The 19,696-nt window shown below is 45.6% G+C and overlaps 1 protein-coding gene across 1 annotated transcript; it reads left to right on the top strand.

Annotated features, from left to right (window-relative positions):
- Nucleotides 1-193: 193 nt before the first annotated feature.
- Nucleotides 194-18,424, top strand: LOC142941105 (microtubule-associated protein tau-like). The gene is made up of 10 exons (XM_076083383.1): nucleotides 194-236; nucleotides 776-847; nucleotides 1,516-1,547; nucleotides 4,564-4,621; nucleotides 4,733-4,812; nucleotides 16,359-16,508; nucleotides 16,595-16,676; nucleotides 16,959-17,068; nucleotides 17,771-17,911; nucleotides 17,996-18,424. Exons 2-10 carry the CDS (start codon nucleotides 781-783, stop codon nucleotides 18,026-18,028), a joined length of 753 nt encoding a protein of 250 aa, XP_075939498.1. The 5' UTR covers nucleotides 194-236; nucleotides 776-780; the 3' UTR covers nucleotides 18,029-18,424.
- Nucleotides 18,425-19,696: the final 1,272 nt, after the last annotated feature.

Here is a 19,696-nt window from a genome sequence, read left to right as displayed (position 1 = left end):
TCTGTTTGTACAATATTTAAACATTTAAACATATGTAACTCAAGTAAAGTAGAGTTAGAGGTATTAAAGTACAAGTACCTCAGAAGGTATTATATTTATAAATTAGAGGTATTAAAGTACTTCATCATCAGTGATGCAGCAGGTTACCATGGCAACAGCAGCCTCCTCTCCCAGCATGCAGCAGTAGAGCGCCTCCCTCAGAGAGCGGCAGCAGACGGACGGACCGCAGCCAGGAGGTAAGACACCACCTGTCTCTGTGTCTGTCCTTCACCTGTCTCTGCTCCACGTGTCTCACCACAGCTCCGCTGTTCTCAGGCTCTGCGGCGGCCGAAGCGGCAGACACATGCCGGTATTTTTCCGCCCCGCTAGCGCTCGTTACCGCTCGCTGCACCGCTCCACCGCCGTCCGTGTTAGCCTGTTAGCCTGCAGGCTAATGTAGCTTCAGGTCAAACACAGGAGAGAGAACGAGGTGAACGTGCACGTGTCAGTGCGGATGATTGACAGGTGTTTTTAGGAACATAAAGTTAATTTAACAAGTTTATTGTGTTGGTCATCTTCTCCTCTCCTCCCTCCTCTCCTCTCTTCCTCCTTCTCCTCCTCCTCTCCTCTCTTCCTCCTCCACCCTCTCCTCCATCCTCCTCTCCTCTCTTCCTCCTTCTCCTCCTCCTCTCTTCCTCCTCCACCCTCTCCTCCCTCCTCTCCTCTCCTGTCTTCCTCCTCCTCCTCCTCTCCTCTCTTCCTCCATCCTCTCTTCACCTCCTTTCCTCCTCTGTAGAAGTGATGATGGATGGAGACACGCCCCCCCTCGGATATGGCCCCGCCCCTGAAGAGCAGTGCATACTGGGAGGTAGGAATCTGATCAACATATTGATCGAATTATTTATCAATTATTAAGATGAGATGAGAGGAAATTTCTACTCTATCGTCTCCTCATCCTCATCGTCTCCTTCTCCTCCTCATTGTCTCCTCATCGTCTCCTCCTCATCGTCTCCTTATCCTCATCGTTGTCCTCATTGTCTCCTTATCCTCATCTTTGTCCTCATCGTCTCCTCATCTCATGAATACACGAGTACATGAATACAAGAGTACACAAATACACAAAGTATTCAAGAGTACATGAATACCTAAATGAACGAGTACATGAGTACACAAAAACCTAAATATACGAGTACATGAGGACCTATATACAGGAGTACAAGAATACACGAGTACACAAATACACGAATACAAAAATACATGAAGTATTCAAGAGTACATGAATACCTAAATAAACGAGTACATGAATACATGAGGACCTATATACACGAGTACACAAATACTAGTGCTGGGCAAGTTAATGCGTTATTATCGCGTTAATGCATTTATTAATTAACGCCGACAATTATATTATCACGCGTTAACGCAGTTTTTTGTTTTTTTTTAATTATTAAGCGGACATTTTTAACACAAGAACCGGTCTCTCTCTCTCTATATACAGTATATAAGGTATGAAAACTTTTCTTTCTTCTTCTTCAGCTCTGCAGGAACCTGCAGAAGAAGCTGTGAAGGTAAAATAGTTTTATTTATATAGTGAACTATGTGTAGATCTGTCTCAATGTATAGTTGTATAAGTATCCCATAATGAAAAGCGAAAAGTAGTGTACAACAGGTGGTCACTACCGGAGCAATATTTCCCATCATGCACTGCGCTGAAAGAGAAAGCGGGCCTTTCTCAATGTGTGTTCTCGTCTGTTCTTGTGTTCTCGTGGACTTGCATTCTTGTCTGTACATGTGTTCTCTTGGACTTGCGTTCTTGTCTGTACTTGTGGACTTGGGTTCTTGTCTGTAATTGTGTTCTCTTGGACTTGTGGACTTGTGTTCTCGTGGACTTGCGTTCTTGTCTTTACTTGTGTTCTCGTGGACTTGCGTTCTTGTCTTTACTTGTGTTCTTGTGTACTTGCGTTCTTGTCTGTACTTGTGTTCTCTTGGACTTGTATTATTGTGTTCTGTGTACTTGCGTTCTCGTCTGTACTTGTGTTCTTGTGTATTTTGCGTTCTTGTCTGGTCTTGTGTTCTGGTGGACTTGTGTTTTTGTGGACTTGTGTTCTTGTCTGTACTTGCGTTCTTGTCTATACTTGTGGACTTGCGTTCTTGTCTTTACTTGAGTTCTTGTCTGTACTTGTGTACTTGGGTTCTTGTCTATACTTGTGTTCTCGTGGACTTGTGTACTTTTGGACTTGTGGACTTATATATGTTGTGGATATATACTTGTGTATTTGCGTTCTTGTCTGTACTTCTGTTCTCTTGGACTTGCGTCCTTGTCTGTACTTGTGTTCTTGTGTTCTCGTTTACTTGTGTTCTCTTGGACTTGTGTTCAGAGAAATAAAATAAAGCTGCTAGAATGGCCCAGATGATCACCTGACTTGAATCCAATAGAAAATCTATGAAAGAACTAAAGATCAGAGTTCATAGAAGAGGCCCACGAAACTTTCAAGATTTGAAGTCTGTTTGTTTGGAAGAATGGGCCAAAACCACACCTGAGCAATGCATGCGACTAGTTTCTCCATACAGGAGGCGTCTTGAAGCTGTCGTTACCAGCAAAGGCTTTTGTACGAAGTATTAAATCAATTTCAGTAAGCGTGTTCAATACTTTTTACCTGTCATTCCATTTTTTTTTACACATAACTTAATTTCTGAACTAATTTGTTTGCATTTCTTTGTATGTATGGATGAGTTGGGTTGTTACCGACATCTGGTGAAAAGTTCATGTCAATAGCACCTTTAGAAATATTTACTGAGAAAAATGGTGACGTGTTCAATACTTATTTTACCCACTGTACATACGTATATATTGACTTTACTCTGGTTCTTCACTGTAAAGTACTTTCACAATCAAATATATATACGTATATATACACACACACACAATTATATATATACACTGTATATACAATTATATGTATGTTTGTATATATATATATACAATTATATGTATATATACTGTAGCGTGAACGGATCCCGCCCCGGGGAAAGCGGGACAGGCTTGCGCTCCTAACACGGTGGTTACTCCTTAGGGCTGTCCTTCGCGCGTGAGTTAGTTTCCTCACGGAGGTATCAGAACAATACCGTAGGCCTTTTATCTCACCCCGTAGCTGAATCGTTAGGATTTCGGAATTAATTGTCTTCCTGAGAGTCTTGTACGGCTACGCCCTAGACGCTCTCAGGAGGATGTAACCCTAGCACCCAGTATGAATAGTTTTGTAGAACGTCTGTACTTTACTATTGCCTATTGTGAACTTCTCACCATTTTATGACTAACACTGCCAAGTCTTCACCTAGAGTACTCACCTTTAAGTTCCTCTGGTAGAGTCGGTCGTCACCTCTGTATCACATGGATGAGGGACAGGGGAAGAGGGTCAAACCGTTCTAAAAGAACCAGAGTCTCTAGTTTGGGTCCAGTCACTTACAAATGGTAAGGCTATGGTTTTATTAAAGGTTTTCCAAAGCAATCACATAGAACAATTTAAATTCAATGAAACGATCTCAGTGGTATTAAAACTAATGCTGACATCCCTGCTTGTTTTCAGGGTCTCACACTCAGCTCTCGCTGTGTTTTCTTTTTTCTTCTTTTTATTATTCTAACGCTGTCTTCTCTCCCCTCTCTGAGTGGGACAGCAGAAGGGTGGTCTACTCCTTCGCTCAGGGGGCTTGACCCCTAAGGGTCTATTAAGGAAGTCTCTCCCAGTATCTACGCTGGGCAAAAAGGGCTAAAAGGCGTATCTCAGTTTCTCTGCCTCCTTTATACTACTCTGATTCTAGTACCTCCCCTAATCACATGCGTCACACATACAGGAGGCATCTTGTACCAGAGTTAGCAACAGGATGTAACTGGTTGTAACTGGTTTGGTCCGGATAGAACCGAAGCACTATTCAAGGCTAAAGTGACTATGTTACATAAAGTGTCTAAGCAGGCTCTATGTTTCTATCACATCTATCATGAAATAAAACAGTTTATGTTTAATCAGTGATAATAAGCGGAAACAAGTTATATATTGTGACAGTTATAAAAAGTGAACAAAATATGTTTGTGATGGTTATACTTTTATGCTTTCATATCTTTCTACGATCTCGCAACAATACATACAATAATATGTATATATACATACAATTGTATATATATATTCACTCAGAGTGTTTTCATGAGAGCCAAGTATACAAAAATATGTATTGTTTACAAAAATGTATGTCTGTATTTCTGTTGGAACTCTATATGGAGGAGGAGCGAACGTCTCTGGTTCTACCTCTCCCATATAACTCTATACAATGAACTCTACACAGAACTCTATACAATGAACTCTACACATAACTTTACAATAACTCTATACAGAACTCTACATAGAACTCTACATAGAACTCTATACAGAACTCTACAATGAACTCTATACAGAACTCTATACAGAACTTTACATATAAGTCTATGGAGGAGGAGAGAACGTCTCCGGTTCTACCTCTCTCAAGAACTCTATACAGAACTCTTTAACATAACCTTTTCCAGGTAAATCCTCCCACCTCTTTGTGTTTCAGTCCTCCAAGTCAACAGGGGTCACCAGAGCTGCCAGGATGAAATCAGCCATGAGTTCAGGTACAACACCACACCAGTTCAACCAGTAACACCACTTCAACCAGTCTGACCCAGTTCAGTTAACCTGTCTGTCTCTCTACATGTCTGTCTGCTCACCTGTCTGTGTGTCAGAGTCTGTAGACGGAGGCAGCAGTCCAGGAAGTCGTTCCCCCGTCAATCGACCCTCCACTCCAAACAGGGACGTCAAGAAGGTAGGTCCACCTGTCTGTCTGACCACCTGTCTGACTACCTTGTTACCTGTCTGTCTGACCACCTGTCTTTCTGAACACCTGTCCTTTAACCTTTGTAACAGGTCTGACCACCTGTCTGACTCCCTGGTTACCTGTCTGTCTGACTTTTTACTACAGACCACCTGATCTTTGAGGCTGATACTGATATGTGATTTTGAGTACTACTAGGTAGTACTTGTCTTATACGGTAGTCTAATGCGCTTGCGCATATACTGGGGGTTATACGGGGGTTCCGGGAACTGCATGTAAAGGGAGACAAACGGTGATCCATTAAAACCAGCTAAGCAAACTAAGAAGCCTCTATTGCATTGATTTACAGTACTGATATCTGAGAGTTTGAGTACTACTAGGTGGTACTGCTAACTAAGAGTTTGAGTAGCACTAGGTGGTACTGATATCTGAGAGTTTGAGTAGCACTAGGTGGTACTGATATCTGAGTGTTTTGAGTACTACCAGGTAGTACTGGTACAAGTGATTGTATTGTATTCTGATCAGGATCAGGATGTTTGTCATTGTAAAAACATACAACGAAATTAAGTTGGCGACTCATCAGTCAGTACAGCAGCAACAGGTAAAAAATGTATAAAAACATTAAGACGAGACATTACTGATTTAAAACAACACATTAAATAAATATATGAAAGATAAAACACAGGCCTCAATGGCTTTAAAGTGACAGAAGTGTTGTTTTATTGCCTACTTTTGTTTCTCCGCAGCACTGTCCGGTGTGAGCTAGGGGGGGGAAAGCGCTCTGGGGAAGAAGCTGTTCCTCAGCCTGGTAGTCCGGGTTCTGATGGTCCTGTATGTTTTTCCTGATGGCATGGAACAAACAGAGAGTGAACCGGGTGTGTAATGTCTGTGCAGATGTTTCTGCCCGTCTTCTGGAGGCGGCCAGCATACACAGTGTCCAGGTCAGGGAGGGTAACTCCCACAATCCTCTGTGCTGTTCTAACTACACGGGCCAGCTCCCTCCGGTTCTCTGCTGTGCAGCTGGCATACCAGACAGTAAAGCACTGACACAGGATGCTTTCAATCACACTTCTGTAGAACTTTACCAGAAGTGCAGGGGGCAGGCCAGCTTGTTTTAGCTTCCTCAGGAAGAAGAGCCTCTGCTGGGCTTTCTTCACCAGGTGGGATGTGTTCAGGCACCAAGGGAGGTCTTCAGTAATGTGGAACCCCAGGAATTTGATGCTGTCCACCCTCTCCACCTCCTCCCCACTTATGTAGAGTGGAGAGGGTGTGGTCTTCCTGGATCTCCTGAAGTCCACTATGACTTCTTTGGTCTTGGTGGTGTTCAGGACCAGGTTGATGTCCGAGCACCACTCAGCCAGATGTTCGACATCCTGTCTGTAGTGCGTCTCGCCGTTGTTGGAGATGAGTCCCACCACAGGGGTGTCGTCGGCAAACTTCACTATTGTGTTGGAGGAATAGGTGGGGGACCAGTCCTGGGTGAAGAGGGTGAAGATGGCCGGGCTGAGCACACAGCCCTGCGGTGCACCAGTGTTCAGGATGGTGGTTGTCGATGTCAGGTTCCCTATCCTGACATTCTGTGGTCTGTTTGAGATAAAGTCCTGAATCCATGAACAGAGTGATGTAAAAGTCCAAGGTTTTTGAGTTTATGCACCAGTTTATGGGGCATGATGGTGTTGAAGGCAGAGCTGAAGTCAATGAAGTGCATCCTGACGTATTTGTTAGGGTGCTCCAGGTGAGACAGGGCAGTATGAAGTGTGATGGAGACCGCGTCCTCCGTAGATCTGTTCGCTCGGTACGCAAACTGGTGGCTGTCCAGGTCTGCTTCATGATGACTGGGGTCAGGGCGACTGGGCGGTAGTCGTTGAGGCAGGTGACTGCGGCCTTTTTTGGGACAAGGACAATTGTGGTGGATTTGAGGCAGGTGGGGACTGCAGCTTGTTGCAGGGAGAGGTTGAAGATGTTGGTGAACACCTCTGCTAGCTGATCGGCACAGGTCTTCAGTGTGCGGCCCGACACCTTGTCTGGTTCAGCTGCCTTGGTGATGTCGATCCTCCTCAGAGTGGACCTCACCTGGTGGTGCTGGAGGAAGAGTGTCTGCCCCTCCTTGGGCTGGTTCTTCTCAGCTGTTGCTCCGCTCTGCTGTCTATCAAAGCGGGTGAAGAAGCGGTTCAGGGTGTCAGTTCACTGTCCTGACTGATCTGTGTGGTGCTGCTCTTGTAGTCAGTCAGGGTTTTAATTCCTCTCCACATGCTCCGGGGGTCGTTGTTCTCGAAGTGTCCCTCGATGCGCTGTTTGTATCTGCGCTTGGCCTCTCTGATGCCCTTCTTCTGGTCCCTCCGGGCACTTTTGTAGGCCGGTATGTCACCAGACCTGAAGGCAGCATCTCTTGCTCCTAGCAGTAACTGCACGTTTCTGTCCAGCCACGGTTTTTGATTTGGGAATACTTTGATGGTTTTGGTGGTCGTTACTGTTACAGCACAGAAGTGTAGGTAGGCCAGGACAGCCGAGGTGTACTCCTCCAGGTCAGCTCCCGGTGCAAACACTCCCAGTCCGTGCTTTCAAAGCAGTCCTGCAGAAGTGAAGCGGTGTCTTTTTGACAGCTGGTTTTGTTTTGCAAATTACTGGTTTATATGATGGCGTCATTATCAGAGAGGTGGTCTGATAAGCCGAGGTGTGGAGATGGTGCAGCTTTGTATGCTCCCGAGATGTTGGTCTACAGCTGGTCCAGAGCATTCTTGTCTCTGGTCGGGAAGCACTGTCTTTAGTTCTGCGTGGTTGAAGTCTCCCGCCACAATCGCAGCTCCCTCCGGATGAGCATTTAGCTGGTTGCTAACAGTGCTGTGCAGCTCCTCCAGAGCTAGCTTTGCGTTAGCATGTGGTGGGATGTAAACAGCTGTGATCAGGATGGCAGAAAGTTCCCTCGGCAGATAGAAAGGTCTGAATTTCACAGCCAGGTATTCTAAGTCCGGAGAGCAGTGTTTCACAATGATGTCCGTAACTGTACACCAGTCGTTGTTCATGTAGATGCACAGTCCTCCACCTCTGCTCTTACCGGAGTCTGCAGTCCTGTCTCCTCTGTAAACCGTTCGACCCGCTAGCTCGATGGCTTCGTGGGGAACGGTGCTGTCCAGCCAAGTCTCTGTAATTACCTTCACACTGCTGCTCATGTTGTGCGACGTAATCCTCAGCCTCATTTCGGCAATTTTGTTGACGAGTGACCGGGAGTTTGCCAGAAAAAGACTCGGGAGAGCTGGTCGGTAGGGGTTAGCTCTTAGCCTAGCCTGCAGGCCGCTCCTCTTGCCCCGCTTCTGCCTTCTTTCCCTCCACCGCGTGCAGCGCCTCCTGGGTGGGATGAAGGTAGCGTCCCCGGGCCCTCCCAGTCGCAGGATCTCCGGTGGGATAGAATCCAATCTTTCAGGGATGTAGACCTTATACTGTCCTCCAATGTCAAGGAGTTCAGCTCGCTCGTAGTGTATATGAGCCTCTGGTGCATAAACAAGTACACACAAAACACACAGGACGAAAAAGCATGATGGTCTTGGGTCCAGCTACTGACACCAACAGGAAAAGGATGCAGGCCTTTAATACTACTGCATTACATTACATTACAGTCATTTAGCAGACGCTTTTATCCAAAGCGACTTACAATAAGTGTATTCAATATCGGTATTCAAGAGACCTACTAGTCACCAGAGGTCATAAGTGCATCTCCTTTTTTAAACAAGCATCTAAGAGCATAAACCAGAGCAAAAATACAGTGCAGAAACAAACTAATACAAATACAATAAGTGCAACAAACTAATATGAATACAATAAGTGGTGAGTGGAAGGCTCAGGGTAGTACTTCTTGAAGAGGTGAGTCTTCAGCCTGATGAAAGATGGGCAGCGATTCTGCTGTCCTGACGTCAGTGGGGAGTTCATTCCACCACTGTGGGGCCAGGACAGAAAACAGCCGCGACCGGGTCGATCGGCCGCAGGGACCTCTGAGCGACGGGGCAACCGATTGTCCCGAGGCAGCAGAGCGAAGTAGTCGGGCGGGGGTGTAGGGCTTGACCATGGCCTGGAGATAGGAAGGAGCTGTTCCTTTCACTGCCCTGTAGGCTAGCACCACAGTCTTAAACTGGATGCGAGCTCTTACAGGGAGCCAGTGGAGAGAACGGAGAAGGGAAGTTGTGTGGGAGAACCTGGGGCGATTGAACACCAGGCGAGCTGCAGCTTTCTGGACAAGCTCCAGAGGTCTGATGGCCAGGGCTCCGGCAAGTAGTGAGTTGCAGTCGTCCAGGCAGGAGATGACAAGAGCCTGGATTAGCACCTGCGCCGTCTCATCAGTGAGGAAGGGGCGAATCCTCTTCTTTTTGGGGAAATTAGCAGGCCAGTACCACCACCTCGCCTCGCAGCTCTGGGAGTGTGAGAGAAAGACTACACATCTGACAGAACTGCGGGTGTGATGGTGTTTTCTGCTGTGATCCAGGTCTCAGTAAGAGCGAGAAAGTTGAGGGAGAGCAAGGATGCGTAGCCTGAGATTAACTCAGCTTTCGGCACTACCGACTGGCAATTCCAGAGCCCCCCTGCTACCACTTGCTCGCCATGAGCTGAGATCAGTGGGGTCACGGCACCTGGGAGTGACCGAATGTCTACGTGACCACCGGACAGAGGAACGGACAGAAATAGGATGCAAACACATGGTAGTGAATATGAACAGATTACTGAACCGCAAGTACACGCTCGAGAAGTCTTTGCTTGACGAAGTCTGGCTTGAAAAAGTCGCCCTGTTGCCTTTGTTTGCCTGACGCTTCCAGCTACCAGCATTGGTTAAGGACGGCGATCTACTGATTGCTTATTGTCTGCCAGGAGTGGAAGCCACACCTCTGCCACTTCACAGAGCAATCACAGAGCAATTGGCCAGCTGAAACTCTAATCACACCTAGCTTACCCACACAAAGACTGCAAACAGTACTAATACTGAACCAGCCCAGGTACAGCTAAAAAAAACTTGTTAAAGCTAGAATAATATACTTAAGTGTGACGACCCTGTCTGCCTGTGTGGCTGCTTTCCTTGCAGGTGTGGCAGAGGATCGTCAGGCAGAGTGGGGACACCTGAGGCAATTAACAACACTGGTCTTGTGTGCCAGTGCACCCTTTATAAGAACTCTGGATCCTCAGTTTGCCTGGCTCCTTCCTGAGACTTTCGCTTATGGTTGTTATCTACACTATACAACACTGCATATACACTTTACACGCACCCACTCACTTACACTGCTGAAATGACTGACTTCACATGTCACTGTTAGTTTATGTTTGTCTTTTATATCACCGTATTTTCCGCACTATAAGGCGCACTTAAAAGCCTTTAATTTTCTCAAAAAACGACAGTGCGCCTTGTAATCCGGAGCGCCTTATATATGGATCAATTGGTTAATTGGTTGATCCATACTGGTTGTACACGGCGCTCTGTCAAAATGTTTCAGTACGACTGGTAAACTACAAAGCCGCACCGCGGTAAACACCGGTACTGTGCTTACTCCTAGTCCAACACCACTTGTGTGTATAAAGACCCCAAAATGGCACCTTTCAAGAGACACGCTTACGACGCTATTCTATTCTATGCGCCTTATAATCCGGTGCGCCCTATATATAAAAACAGTTCTAAAATAGGCCATTCATTGAAGGTGCGCCTTATAATCCGGTGCGCTTTATAGTGCGGAAAATACGGTACTTTAAACTTAATAAATAATTGATTAACTGTTTCATTGAATGCATCTCCCTTTTTTGTCATGGCCGTTCGGCCCGGTTTGTGACAAGTGGGGGCTCGTCCGGGATAAATTGATTGGTTTGAGGCTATTTGGTTCTGTGTGTGGAGATGCATTTTTTGGCAGCAGTGAGTACATGGTCTTCTAGTGTGTTCGTTGACTTTTGTGGAGTGTCCCTGGATAGGTGAAGCAACGTGGTCCGTGTGGCTGCGTTGGTTTGTTTTTTTTGTTTGTTATTTTTGTGTGGTGTGCGGTCAGAGCAGTTGTCTCGGGGACACATCCATAGCTGTCAGGTGAGTAACCAGCTTGCTGGGGGCTTAACCGGGCTATTGGTTTAAGTGTTTAAAAAGCCTCCCGCTAATCTGCATGAAGACTAGGGTTCAGTGAGGTAGATTAGTTTGGTATAGGCAGTTTAGGTAGAGGGACTTCCACATTAGTTTGGGCGACATATCATTGTCTCTTTTACGGCACTAGTTGACCTAGAAAACACTGTCTGGTTTTGGGTGGCCTTTGACCTGGTCTATTATGGCAGGGGTAGAGGACTTTGTTGATGCTCCAGGTGAGGAGTTTCTGGATCGTTGCAGTAGAGATCAGCTCTTCAAGATTGCAGAAGAGTATGATATTGATCTAAGTGGTGTTGGTGATAAACGGCTTAAGGAAAATGTAAACGCTATGGTTAAAAAGCAGTTGGTTGAGAGAGGGGTGCTGGTTGCTAAACAAGAGGGACTGGGTCAGTCAATAGCAGTACCGGCACTTTCAGTTCCATCGGGGAACCTTACCTTTGAGCAGCAAAAAGAATTGCTTCTGTTACAGTTTTCTCATGAGAAGGAGAAACAAAGAGTGGAATTGGAGAAACAAAGAGTGGAAGTGGATAAACAAATGGAAATTGAGCAGTTGCGGTACAAATTAGTACAGGAAAAGATAGCATTGCAGAATGCGAAGTTAGGCTTAGTCAGAGATGGTAAGCTTTCTGGAGATGTTTTGCACGCGAAAAATGGTTCATCATCGCATTCTCGCGATATTGTGAGTAATTTGCATCTCTTGCCTAAGTTTAAAAGGTGCTGTTAACTCCTATGTTCGAGACTCCATTTTGTCATTTTCAGATGAGACGGATACAGGGGATAAACTCACCGGGTCCCTCGGGGGTTCTTGTGGGGGGTGCTGCGGGAGTATGGGGTGCCGGACCCATTACAACGGGCGATCCGGTCTCTGTACGACTGCAGTAGGAGCTGTGTCCGCATTCTCGGCAATAAGTCAGACACGTTCCCGGTGGGTGTTGGCCTCTGCCAGGGCTGCCCTTTGTCTCCGGTCCTGTTCGTGACTTTCATGGACAGGATATCTAGGCGCAGCCGGGGGGTGGAGAACGTCAGGTTCGGGGGTCTCGGGATCGCCTCTCTGCTGTTTGCAGATGATGTGGTCCTGTTAGCCTCCTCGGATCGTGACCTCCAGCATTCACTGGGGCGGTTTGCAGCCGAGTGTGAAGCGGCGGGGATGAGAGTTAGCACCTCCAAATCTGAGGCCATGGTGCTCTGCCGGAAACCGGTGGATTGCTCCCTCCAGGTGGGGACGGAGTGCCTACCTCAAGCGAAGGAGTTCAAGTATCTCGGGGTCTTGTTCACGAGTGAGGGTAAGATGGAGCGGGAGATCGACAGACGGATCGGTGCGGCTGCAGCAGTAAAGCAGGCGCTGCACCGGACCGTCTTGGTGAAGAGGGAGCTGAGCCGGAAGGCAAAGCTCTCAATTTACCACTCGGCCTACGTTCCTACCCTCACCTATGGTCACGAACTCTGGGTCGTGACCGAAAGGACAAGGTTGCGGCTCCAAGCGGCCGAAATGAGCTTCCTCCGTAGGGTGGCCGGGCTCAGCCTTAGAGATAGGGTAAGGAGCTCGGTCATCAGGAGGGAGCTTGGAGTCGAGCCGCTACTCCTTCGCGTCGAAAGGAGTCAGCTGAGGTGGTTCGGGCATCTAATTAGGATGCCTCCTGGACGCCTCCCACTGGAGGTTTTCCAGGCACGTCCAACTGGGAAGAGACCCTGGGGAAGACCCAGAACACGCTGGAGGGATTACATCTCCCAGCTGGCCTGGGAACGCCTCGGGATCCCCCAGAATGAGCTGGAACATGTTGCCGGTGAGAGGGAAGTCTGGGTCAGCCTGCTTGGCCTGTTGCCACCGCGACCCGACCCCGGATAAGCGGAGGAAAATGGATGGATGGACAGGGGATAAACTCCTGATGCGAGGAATGGGGTTGAGGGTGTTGCCTGTTCCGGTGCACATGCTGAATCTAGACTGTGGCTTGGTGCAGGGCAGAGTTCCTATTGGGGTGAGACCAGCGTTACCAGTGGAAGGGATTGACATCATTTTGGGCAATGACCTGGCTGGCAGTCGTGTGTGGGCAGATGTGCCTCCTCCTCCGATAGTCACTCCCTTTCCTTCAGCCTCAGAACAGCCTGATGAGAGCGCTGTAAACTTCCCCGAAGTTTTTCCTGTATGTGCGGTTACTCGATCGATAAGTCTTGCTGAAGGAGGTACAGTGGGTACGGAAAGGATTCAGACCCCTTTAAATTTTTCACTCTTTGTTTCATTGCAGCCATTTGCTAAAATCAAAAAAGTTAATTTTATTTCTCATTAATGTACACTCAGCACCCCATCTTGACAGAAAAAAACAGAAATGCAGAAAGTTTTGCAAATTTATTAAAAAAGAAAAACTGAAATATCACATGGTCATAAGTTCCAGCTATCAGCCGTTTGAGTACCTAATCATTGATTGTGTGGGGCCGCTGCCCCGTGCAAAGTCTGGTAGCCAGTATTTACTGACTGTTAAATACTGTGTCAAAGCACCAGATACCCGGCAGCGTATCCTTTGCGAACAATAACTGCAAAATCTGTGGTTAAGGCCTTGACGCAATTCATAACTGTGTTTGGCATCCCTAGAGTCATACAAAGTGACCAGTGATCAAATTTTTCTTCTCACCTGATGGCCCAAGTGTTAAAACTGCTAGGTATCAGACATAACCAGTCGTCTGCTTATCACACACAGAGTCAAGGCGCTTTGGAGCGGTTTCACCAAACACTCAAGTCTCTTTTGCACTCATATTGCACTGAGCTAGATGGAGACTGGGAAGATGGGCTACCATGGTTGCTGTTAGCTGCACGGGAGGTTGTACAGGAATGTACAGGGTTTAGCCCAAATGATCTAGTGTTTGGCCACACTGTCCGGGGCCCATTGTCTGTGTTTAACCTTATTGATTATGTGAATGGGTTTAGACATCGGCTTTATTCTGCAGGGGAGTTGGCAAAGGAAATGTTGGCCGCATCACAAGCTAAAATGAAGAAGAGGTATGATCTCCAGGCTGAGATACGTGAGTTTAGTGCCGGTGATCGAGTTTTGGCCCTTTGTCCGGTGGTGACTTCACCGTTCCAGGCCCAAGTTTTCTGGTCCGTTTACAGTGGTCAAACGCATCTCAGACAAGAATTATTTGGTTTCAACTCGTGGTCGCAGGAAACCTATTAAATTGTTCCATGTGAACTTGCTGAAACCCTATTATGCTCACTCTTCTAGTGCACCTGGTGATGTCCAGCAGGAACCAATGGCAGCGAGTCCTGTGTTGGGGGCTGATACAGTGGATGCAGAGTCAGTTGAGAATATGGACGATGCTGTTCTGGAGCCTGATGAGGGGTTGTTGTCTGGTCGGCTGAAAAATTCAGGGACCCTCTTGAGGTTAAAAGGGTTGTTCAACCATTTGCCAGAAGCACAGGCTGAGGAATTGGAAGAGCTGATTTTGAAGTATCCAGATTTGTTTGGTGACGTACCGTCCCGTACTAACTGGGTTGAGCACGACATCGAGGTAGGGGATGCGCAGCCTATCCGTCAGCATTTTTATAGAGTTTCTCCTGAGAAGCGTAAATATTTGGATGGTGAGGTAAGATATATGATTGACAATGACATTGCGGTGCCTTCATCATCAAGCTGGGCTTCTCCATGTTTGTTGGTGCCTAAAAGTGACAAGACACCCAGGTTCTGCTTAGATTTTCGAAAGGTCAACAGGGTGACAAAGCCAGATTCCTTTCCATTGCCTCGTATGGATGATTGCATAGACCAGGTGGGGGCAGCAAAGTATGTCAGCAAATTTGATCTGCTGAAGGGTTACTGGCAGGTGCCCTTGTCAAAAAGAGCACAGGAAGTGGCAGCTTTTATCACTCCATCTGGGCTGTATTCATATAAAGTGATGCCATTCGGGTTGAGAAATGCACCGGCCACGTTTCAACAGCTGATGAATCGTGTGGTGGCTGGCCTGGCCGGTTGTGCAGTTTACCTGGATGATTTGGTGATCTATAGTGATTCGTGGTATTCGCACATGCAGCGGATTAGAGCACTGTTTGACCGGTTGGCAGAGGCAAAGCTTACCGTAAATCTAGCAAAGTGTGAGTTTGCTTGTGCAACAGTGACTTACCTTGGTCGGGTGGTCGGACAGGGGCAGGTGGTTTTTTAACATTGCTAAAAGCCTCCTGGCACTGTGTTGACCACACAAATTGAACCTTGGCCTTCAGCAAGTCAGTAAGCGGTGCCACAACAGAAGAAAACCATGTCCACACTACTCTGTTTACGTTTGGAAACACATATGTTTTGCTACGTTTACACTGAGCGGCCACACTACGCCGGAGTTTTGGAGCACCCTAAGCAAAGGAGTTTGAAAACTCCGGGGTTGCATTGTGGACGGTCGGAAACGGATGTGTTTAGAAAAAATGACGCCTACACCCGTGTTCGCTACTTTATTGGTTCTTAGCAGCCATGACGTCTCCTTCCCTGATTCGTCACACTCACTATCACGTGACCCCGTACCCGGAAGAAAACAAACTGGGCTACCAGTGATTAATTTCAACATGGATAATGAATTTCAAGCGTTGCTTGCTTTGTTGTCTGTACTAGCAGCTGTTGTGCAGTAAAAGTCTGCATTTCTGTGGAGGAAGCAGCTGTTATTGGAGCGATTAGCCCTATGGAGCAGCCGTCTGAAGCCACAGTTAGCAGTAAATGCTATTCAGAGCTACGAGTGAGAACAGACAACAACAACACGGAGGAAACGAGTGAGAGACGTGTGTTGACCACATTTATGGACCCATAATCTAGTAAACGTTTCCGTGTAAGTGTTGATTTTAAAGTAAATTTGATATGTGTGAGAGAGAGAGAGAGAGATAGAGAAAGACCCGCAGCGCTGTAACTAAGTCTGAAAAATAAAGCTTTCCACGAACTGTGTCTGTTTGAGTTTATAGAGGAATATTTTAGAGGAAGATCTTAAGTATCAAACACAACCTTTCATTATTAAAGACTACTTTATTACTCTGTCGTATTTTTTTAAACTAAGCAACCAATCTACTTCCTGTTTACACCGTCACGCGCATGCCCAGTGTACGTTAATGGTCACGTGATGTACGTTAATGGTCACGTGCTGTCCGTCTTCGAAGGTTGCCGTGTGGATGCAGATCAATTCGAAAATGATGCTGAAACGCCCGTGTGGACGGAGATCATTTCTATTTGAAAAATCTGCTTCCAAATAGAAACGGAGTAGTGTGGATGTAGCATGAGTCTATTCTAGGTGAGTCTAGTAGTTACTACTAATACTAGAGTACTAATGCTAATACTAAAGTACTACTAGTACACCATTAGCATTCCTCCAGTAAATTCCACTATAATGAAAATAACTAGTTTTACAAAAATGTAAATTTCAAGATTTTAACTGCAGAATCTTTCTTACTGGCTAAACTGGTTGTGGTCTGGTGGTCATGTAGGTGGCGGTGGTCCGAACCCCCCCCAGGTCTCCGGTCTCTGCTCGAGGACGGACGCCCCCCCTTCCGTCTCACCCCATGCCCGATCTCAACAACGTGAGGTCAAAGATCGGATCTACGGAGAACCTCAAACACACTCCTGGGGGGGGCAAGGTAACACACACACACACACACACACACACGTTTAACAGTTTTACTTGAGAAAAGACAGACGGCTACTGACTCCTGTCTGTCTGTAGGTTCAGATTCCTCATAAGAAGTTGAATCTTACTAGCGTGTCATCAAAGTGCGGCTCCAAAGACAACATCTGCCACAAACCAGGTAACACACACACACACACACATGAGAGTTTGAGTACTACCAGGTAGTACTGATATCTACATACACGCTCAGGTGACTCTATACTATTCACTCTGTATATGTATATTTTTAGTAGTAGATAAGCAGTTTTATATTGATATATTGTACTATTGTGTATATAGTGTCTGTATAAATACTGTGTATATTGTGCACTATGTTGTACAGTATGATATAATGATGTGGTACTCTATGATATAATGATGTACTTGTATGATATATTGATGTACTCCTGTGTGTTGTCAGGTGGAGGGAAGGTGGAGATTAAATCAGAGAAGGTGGATTTTAAAACCGTTCAGTCTAAAGTTGGTTCTCTGGAGAACATCACTCATGTGCCGGGAGGAGGGAAGAAGAAGGTACATGCTAACAACACGCTGACAAACCACCACCAACATGCTAAAAGTCTGCTAACAGCATGCTAACAACACGCTAACAGCATGCTAACAACACGCTGACAAAACACCAACAACATGCTAAAGCCTGCTAACAGCATGCTAACAATACTCTAATAAAACACCAACAACATGCTAAAACCTGCTAACAGCATGCTAACAACATGCTGACAAAACACCAACAACATGCTAAAAGCCTGCTAACAGCATGCTAATACCACGCTAACAGCATGCCAAAAACACGCTGACAAAATACAAATAACATACTAATAAAATGCTAACATAATACGTGACCCAAGTGTAATATATATATATAATTTATGGGCGTACAGAATCTCTTATACAAATCCCAGAAGCTGATTGGCTCATTTACATGACGTCCAAACGAGAATAGCTGCTGAAATTGATCTCATATTTCATTAAGCACGTTTTTTCTATGGTTGGCTACATCTCTATCTATATTTACACCTTTACTATTATACACTTCATATCTCTATTTAATATATGTACATATTACACTTTATCTTTTACACTGTTTTACTAAACATTTCATCTAATTATCTTTGTACACGTTATTTTCTTATATCATGATACAAATCAGTGTTTATCTAGTAAGATTTTTACAGAGCAGATGTCAGATGTGACAGTATTTGTATTGACTGACAGATTGAGAGTCAGAAGCTGAGCTTCAGAGAGGGCGCCAAAGCTCGAACCGACCACGGTGCTGACATCATCGTGCAGCCTGACTCCTCCCCCCAAAGCCTTAACGCTGCTCAGGCTCCGCCCCTCGACACCCTGGCCGACCAGGTGAGAGATTTACCTGTTTACACCAAAAAAAGCACAGACAAACACACACACACACATTAATGAACAACCTCCTCTTCCTGTCAGATGTCCGCCTCCCTCGCCAAACAAGGCCTGTGATTGGATGACCTTGTGCCTTCAGACCCCACCCCTTCTGTTACCAAGGAAACTACCTGATGAAAGAAAGAAAGAAAGAAAGAAAAGAAAAATCATCATTCTCCCTTTTTCCTCATGACCTTCGTCTGATATTAGACAGTCAGGATTGGAGAGATTTTATTATTAGTGATGTTGTGTTCACACCAAACGCTAAGTTTGTTTATTTGTTTCCTCCATGTAGACACACAACAAACAAACTCTTACTGCTGTAAATGTAAAAGATGTGGAGTCATTGGTTCATTACATCAACGCTGTATCTCGTGAGTGTGTCGGCTGGTTCACCACGTTGGAATGAACCCAAATGAAGAGATTTTGCTGTGATTTAATTGTAATAAACAAATAAAAAAGAGGCCTAAATAACCACATAATGATACCAATTTGTAAAAGGTCTAAAGTCTGTGGTTTACACACGTACATTTATACATTAAAAGTCTGGTCTCTGTATTAAATATGAGGTGATTTCGTAGAGTTCTGATTCACCACAGACGGCTACAAGATTCTGATTCGACGTCAGGAGTGATGACAGAGGGAGAATCTCAACGCTGACACAGCAAATATCTCGCTTAAGTTGAAATATTTTAACACTGATATGGAGAGCTGTTGAGACGTTTAATAAGTTGCTCTGCAACACATTTCTCAGCAATTTTGGAAACAGCAGGGAGAATACCGATTGGCTGATAATTAGAGACATCGGTTGAATCTCCTGACTGAAAAATGGGTGTTACTGTGGCTGATTTCCATCCTTTCGGAAACACGCAGTGCCTGAGAGATTTATTGACGATGCTTGTGAGCGAGTGTGCCTTTGTGTTTCTTTAGAAAAATATTGTCAATTCCATAAACATCTTTGGCCCCAGAGTTCTTGAGTGAGCCTAGAACTCTGGTGACAGTAGATTCAGAGACATCCTGATTAGAGAAGCACGGTTGACCTTCATTTACTGGTGTACGATCAAATTGACCAATACTCAGTGGTGTACAGTAACGAAGTAGAAATACTTCGTTACTGTACTTAAGTCGTTTTTTTGGATATCTGTACTTTACTTTACTATTTATATTTCTGTTGACTTTTACTTTTACTTCATAACATTTTTCTAAGAAAACTGATACTTTGACTCCGATACATTTCCCCTGAAACCTTCGTTACTCGCTACAAAATCAAATCTATCTTTAGAAAAAAAATGAATCATGAGACCAACGTCGGGGACTGTGGTGGAACACAGACTGCAAGCAAGCAGGTTTGGCGAATCAGTGGTCCTAGCTTGCAAGTTAAATCATTGGTTAATCACGTTAATGCGCAATTGCAAACAAGTGCTCTCAAAGCCGCGGGGTTTTGATTCCCAGTGATGCCCAGGATGCTATAGCTAGTGAGCGACTACATTAATATAATTCCACTCTACGATGACTGATTTCATGACGGAAGCAGAAATGGAAGCACCTGCTACTCCCACAACAAACTACGGTGGTGACGAAGACCAACACCCGTGGATCGCTAGCGAGTTAGTGAGCTGAGGAAGTGTTGACAGTTGTGAGATGTTGTTGATTTGAGTCATCTTAGCGATAATCATTGCAGCACTAGTTGGCTAACGTTAGCTAACTTAACGTTAGCTAACTTAACGTTAGCCACCACACCATAGG

The sequence above is a fragment of the Anarhichas minor genome, unplaced genomic scaffold (genome assembly GCF_050575085.1).
Source record: "Anarhichas minor isolate MPS153535 unplaced genomic scaffold, ASM5057508v1 ptg000129l, whole genome shotgun sequence".
NCBI classification, from domain to species: Eukaryota; Metazoa; Chordata; class Actinopteri; order Perciformes; family Anarhichadidae; genus Anarhichas; species Anarhichas minor.
The sequence above is the reverse complement of the archived record's forward strand: the minus strand, read 5'-3'. Positions and strand labels throughout refer to the sequence as shown.

What these genes read in the sequence shown, in the direction of transcription:
- LOC142941105 (XM_076083383.1), top strand. Translation starts at nt 781, where the DNA reads ATGATGGATGGAGACACGCCCCCCCTCGGATATGGCCCCGCCCCTGAA. An exon ending in GAAATCAGCCATGAGTTCAG is followed by an intron (nt 4,622 to 4,732) that starts GTACAACACCAC and finishes TCTGTGTGTCAG; the next exon opens with AGTCTGTAGACGGAGGCAGC. An exon ending in CGGGAGGAGGGAAGAAGAAG is followed by an intron (nt 17,069 to 17,770) that starts GTACATGCTAAC and finishes ATTGACTGACAG; the next exon opens with ATTGAGAGTCAGAAGCTGAG.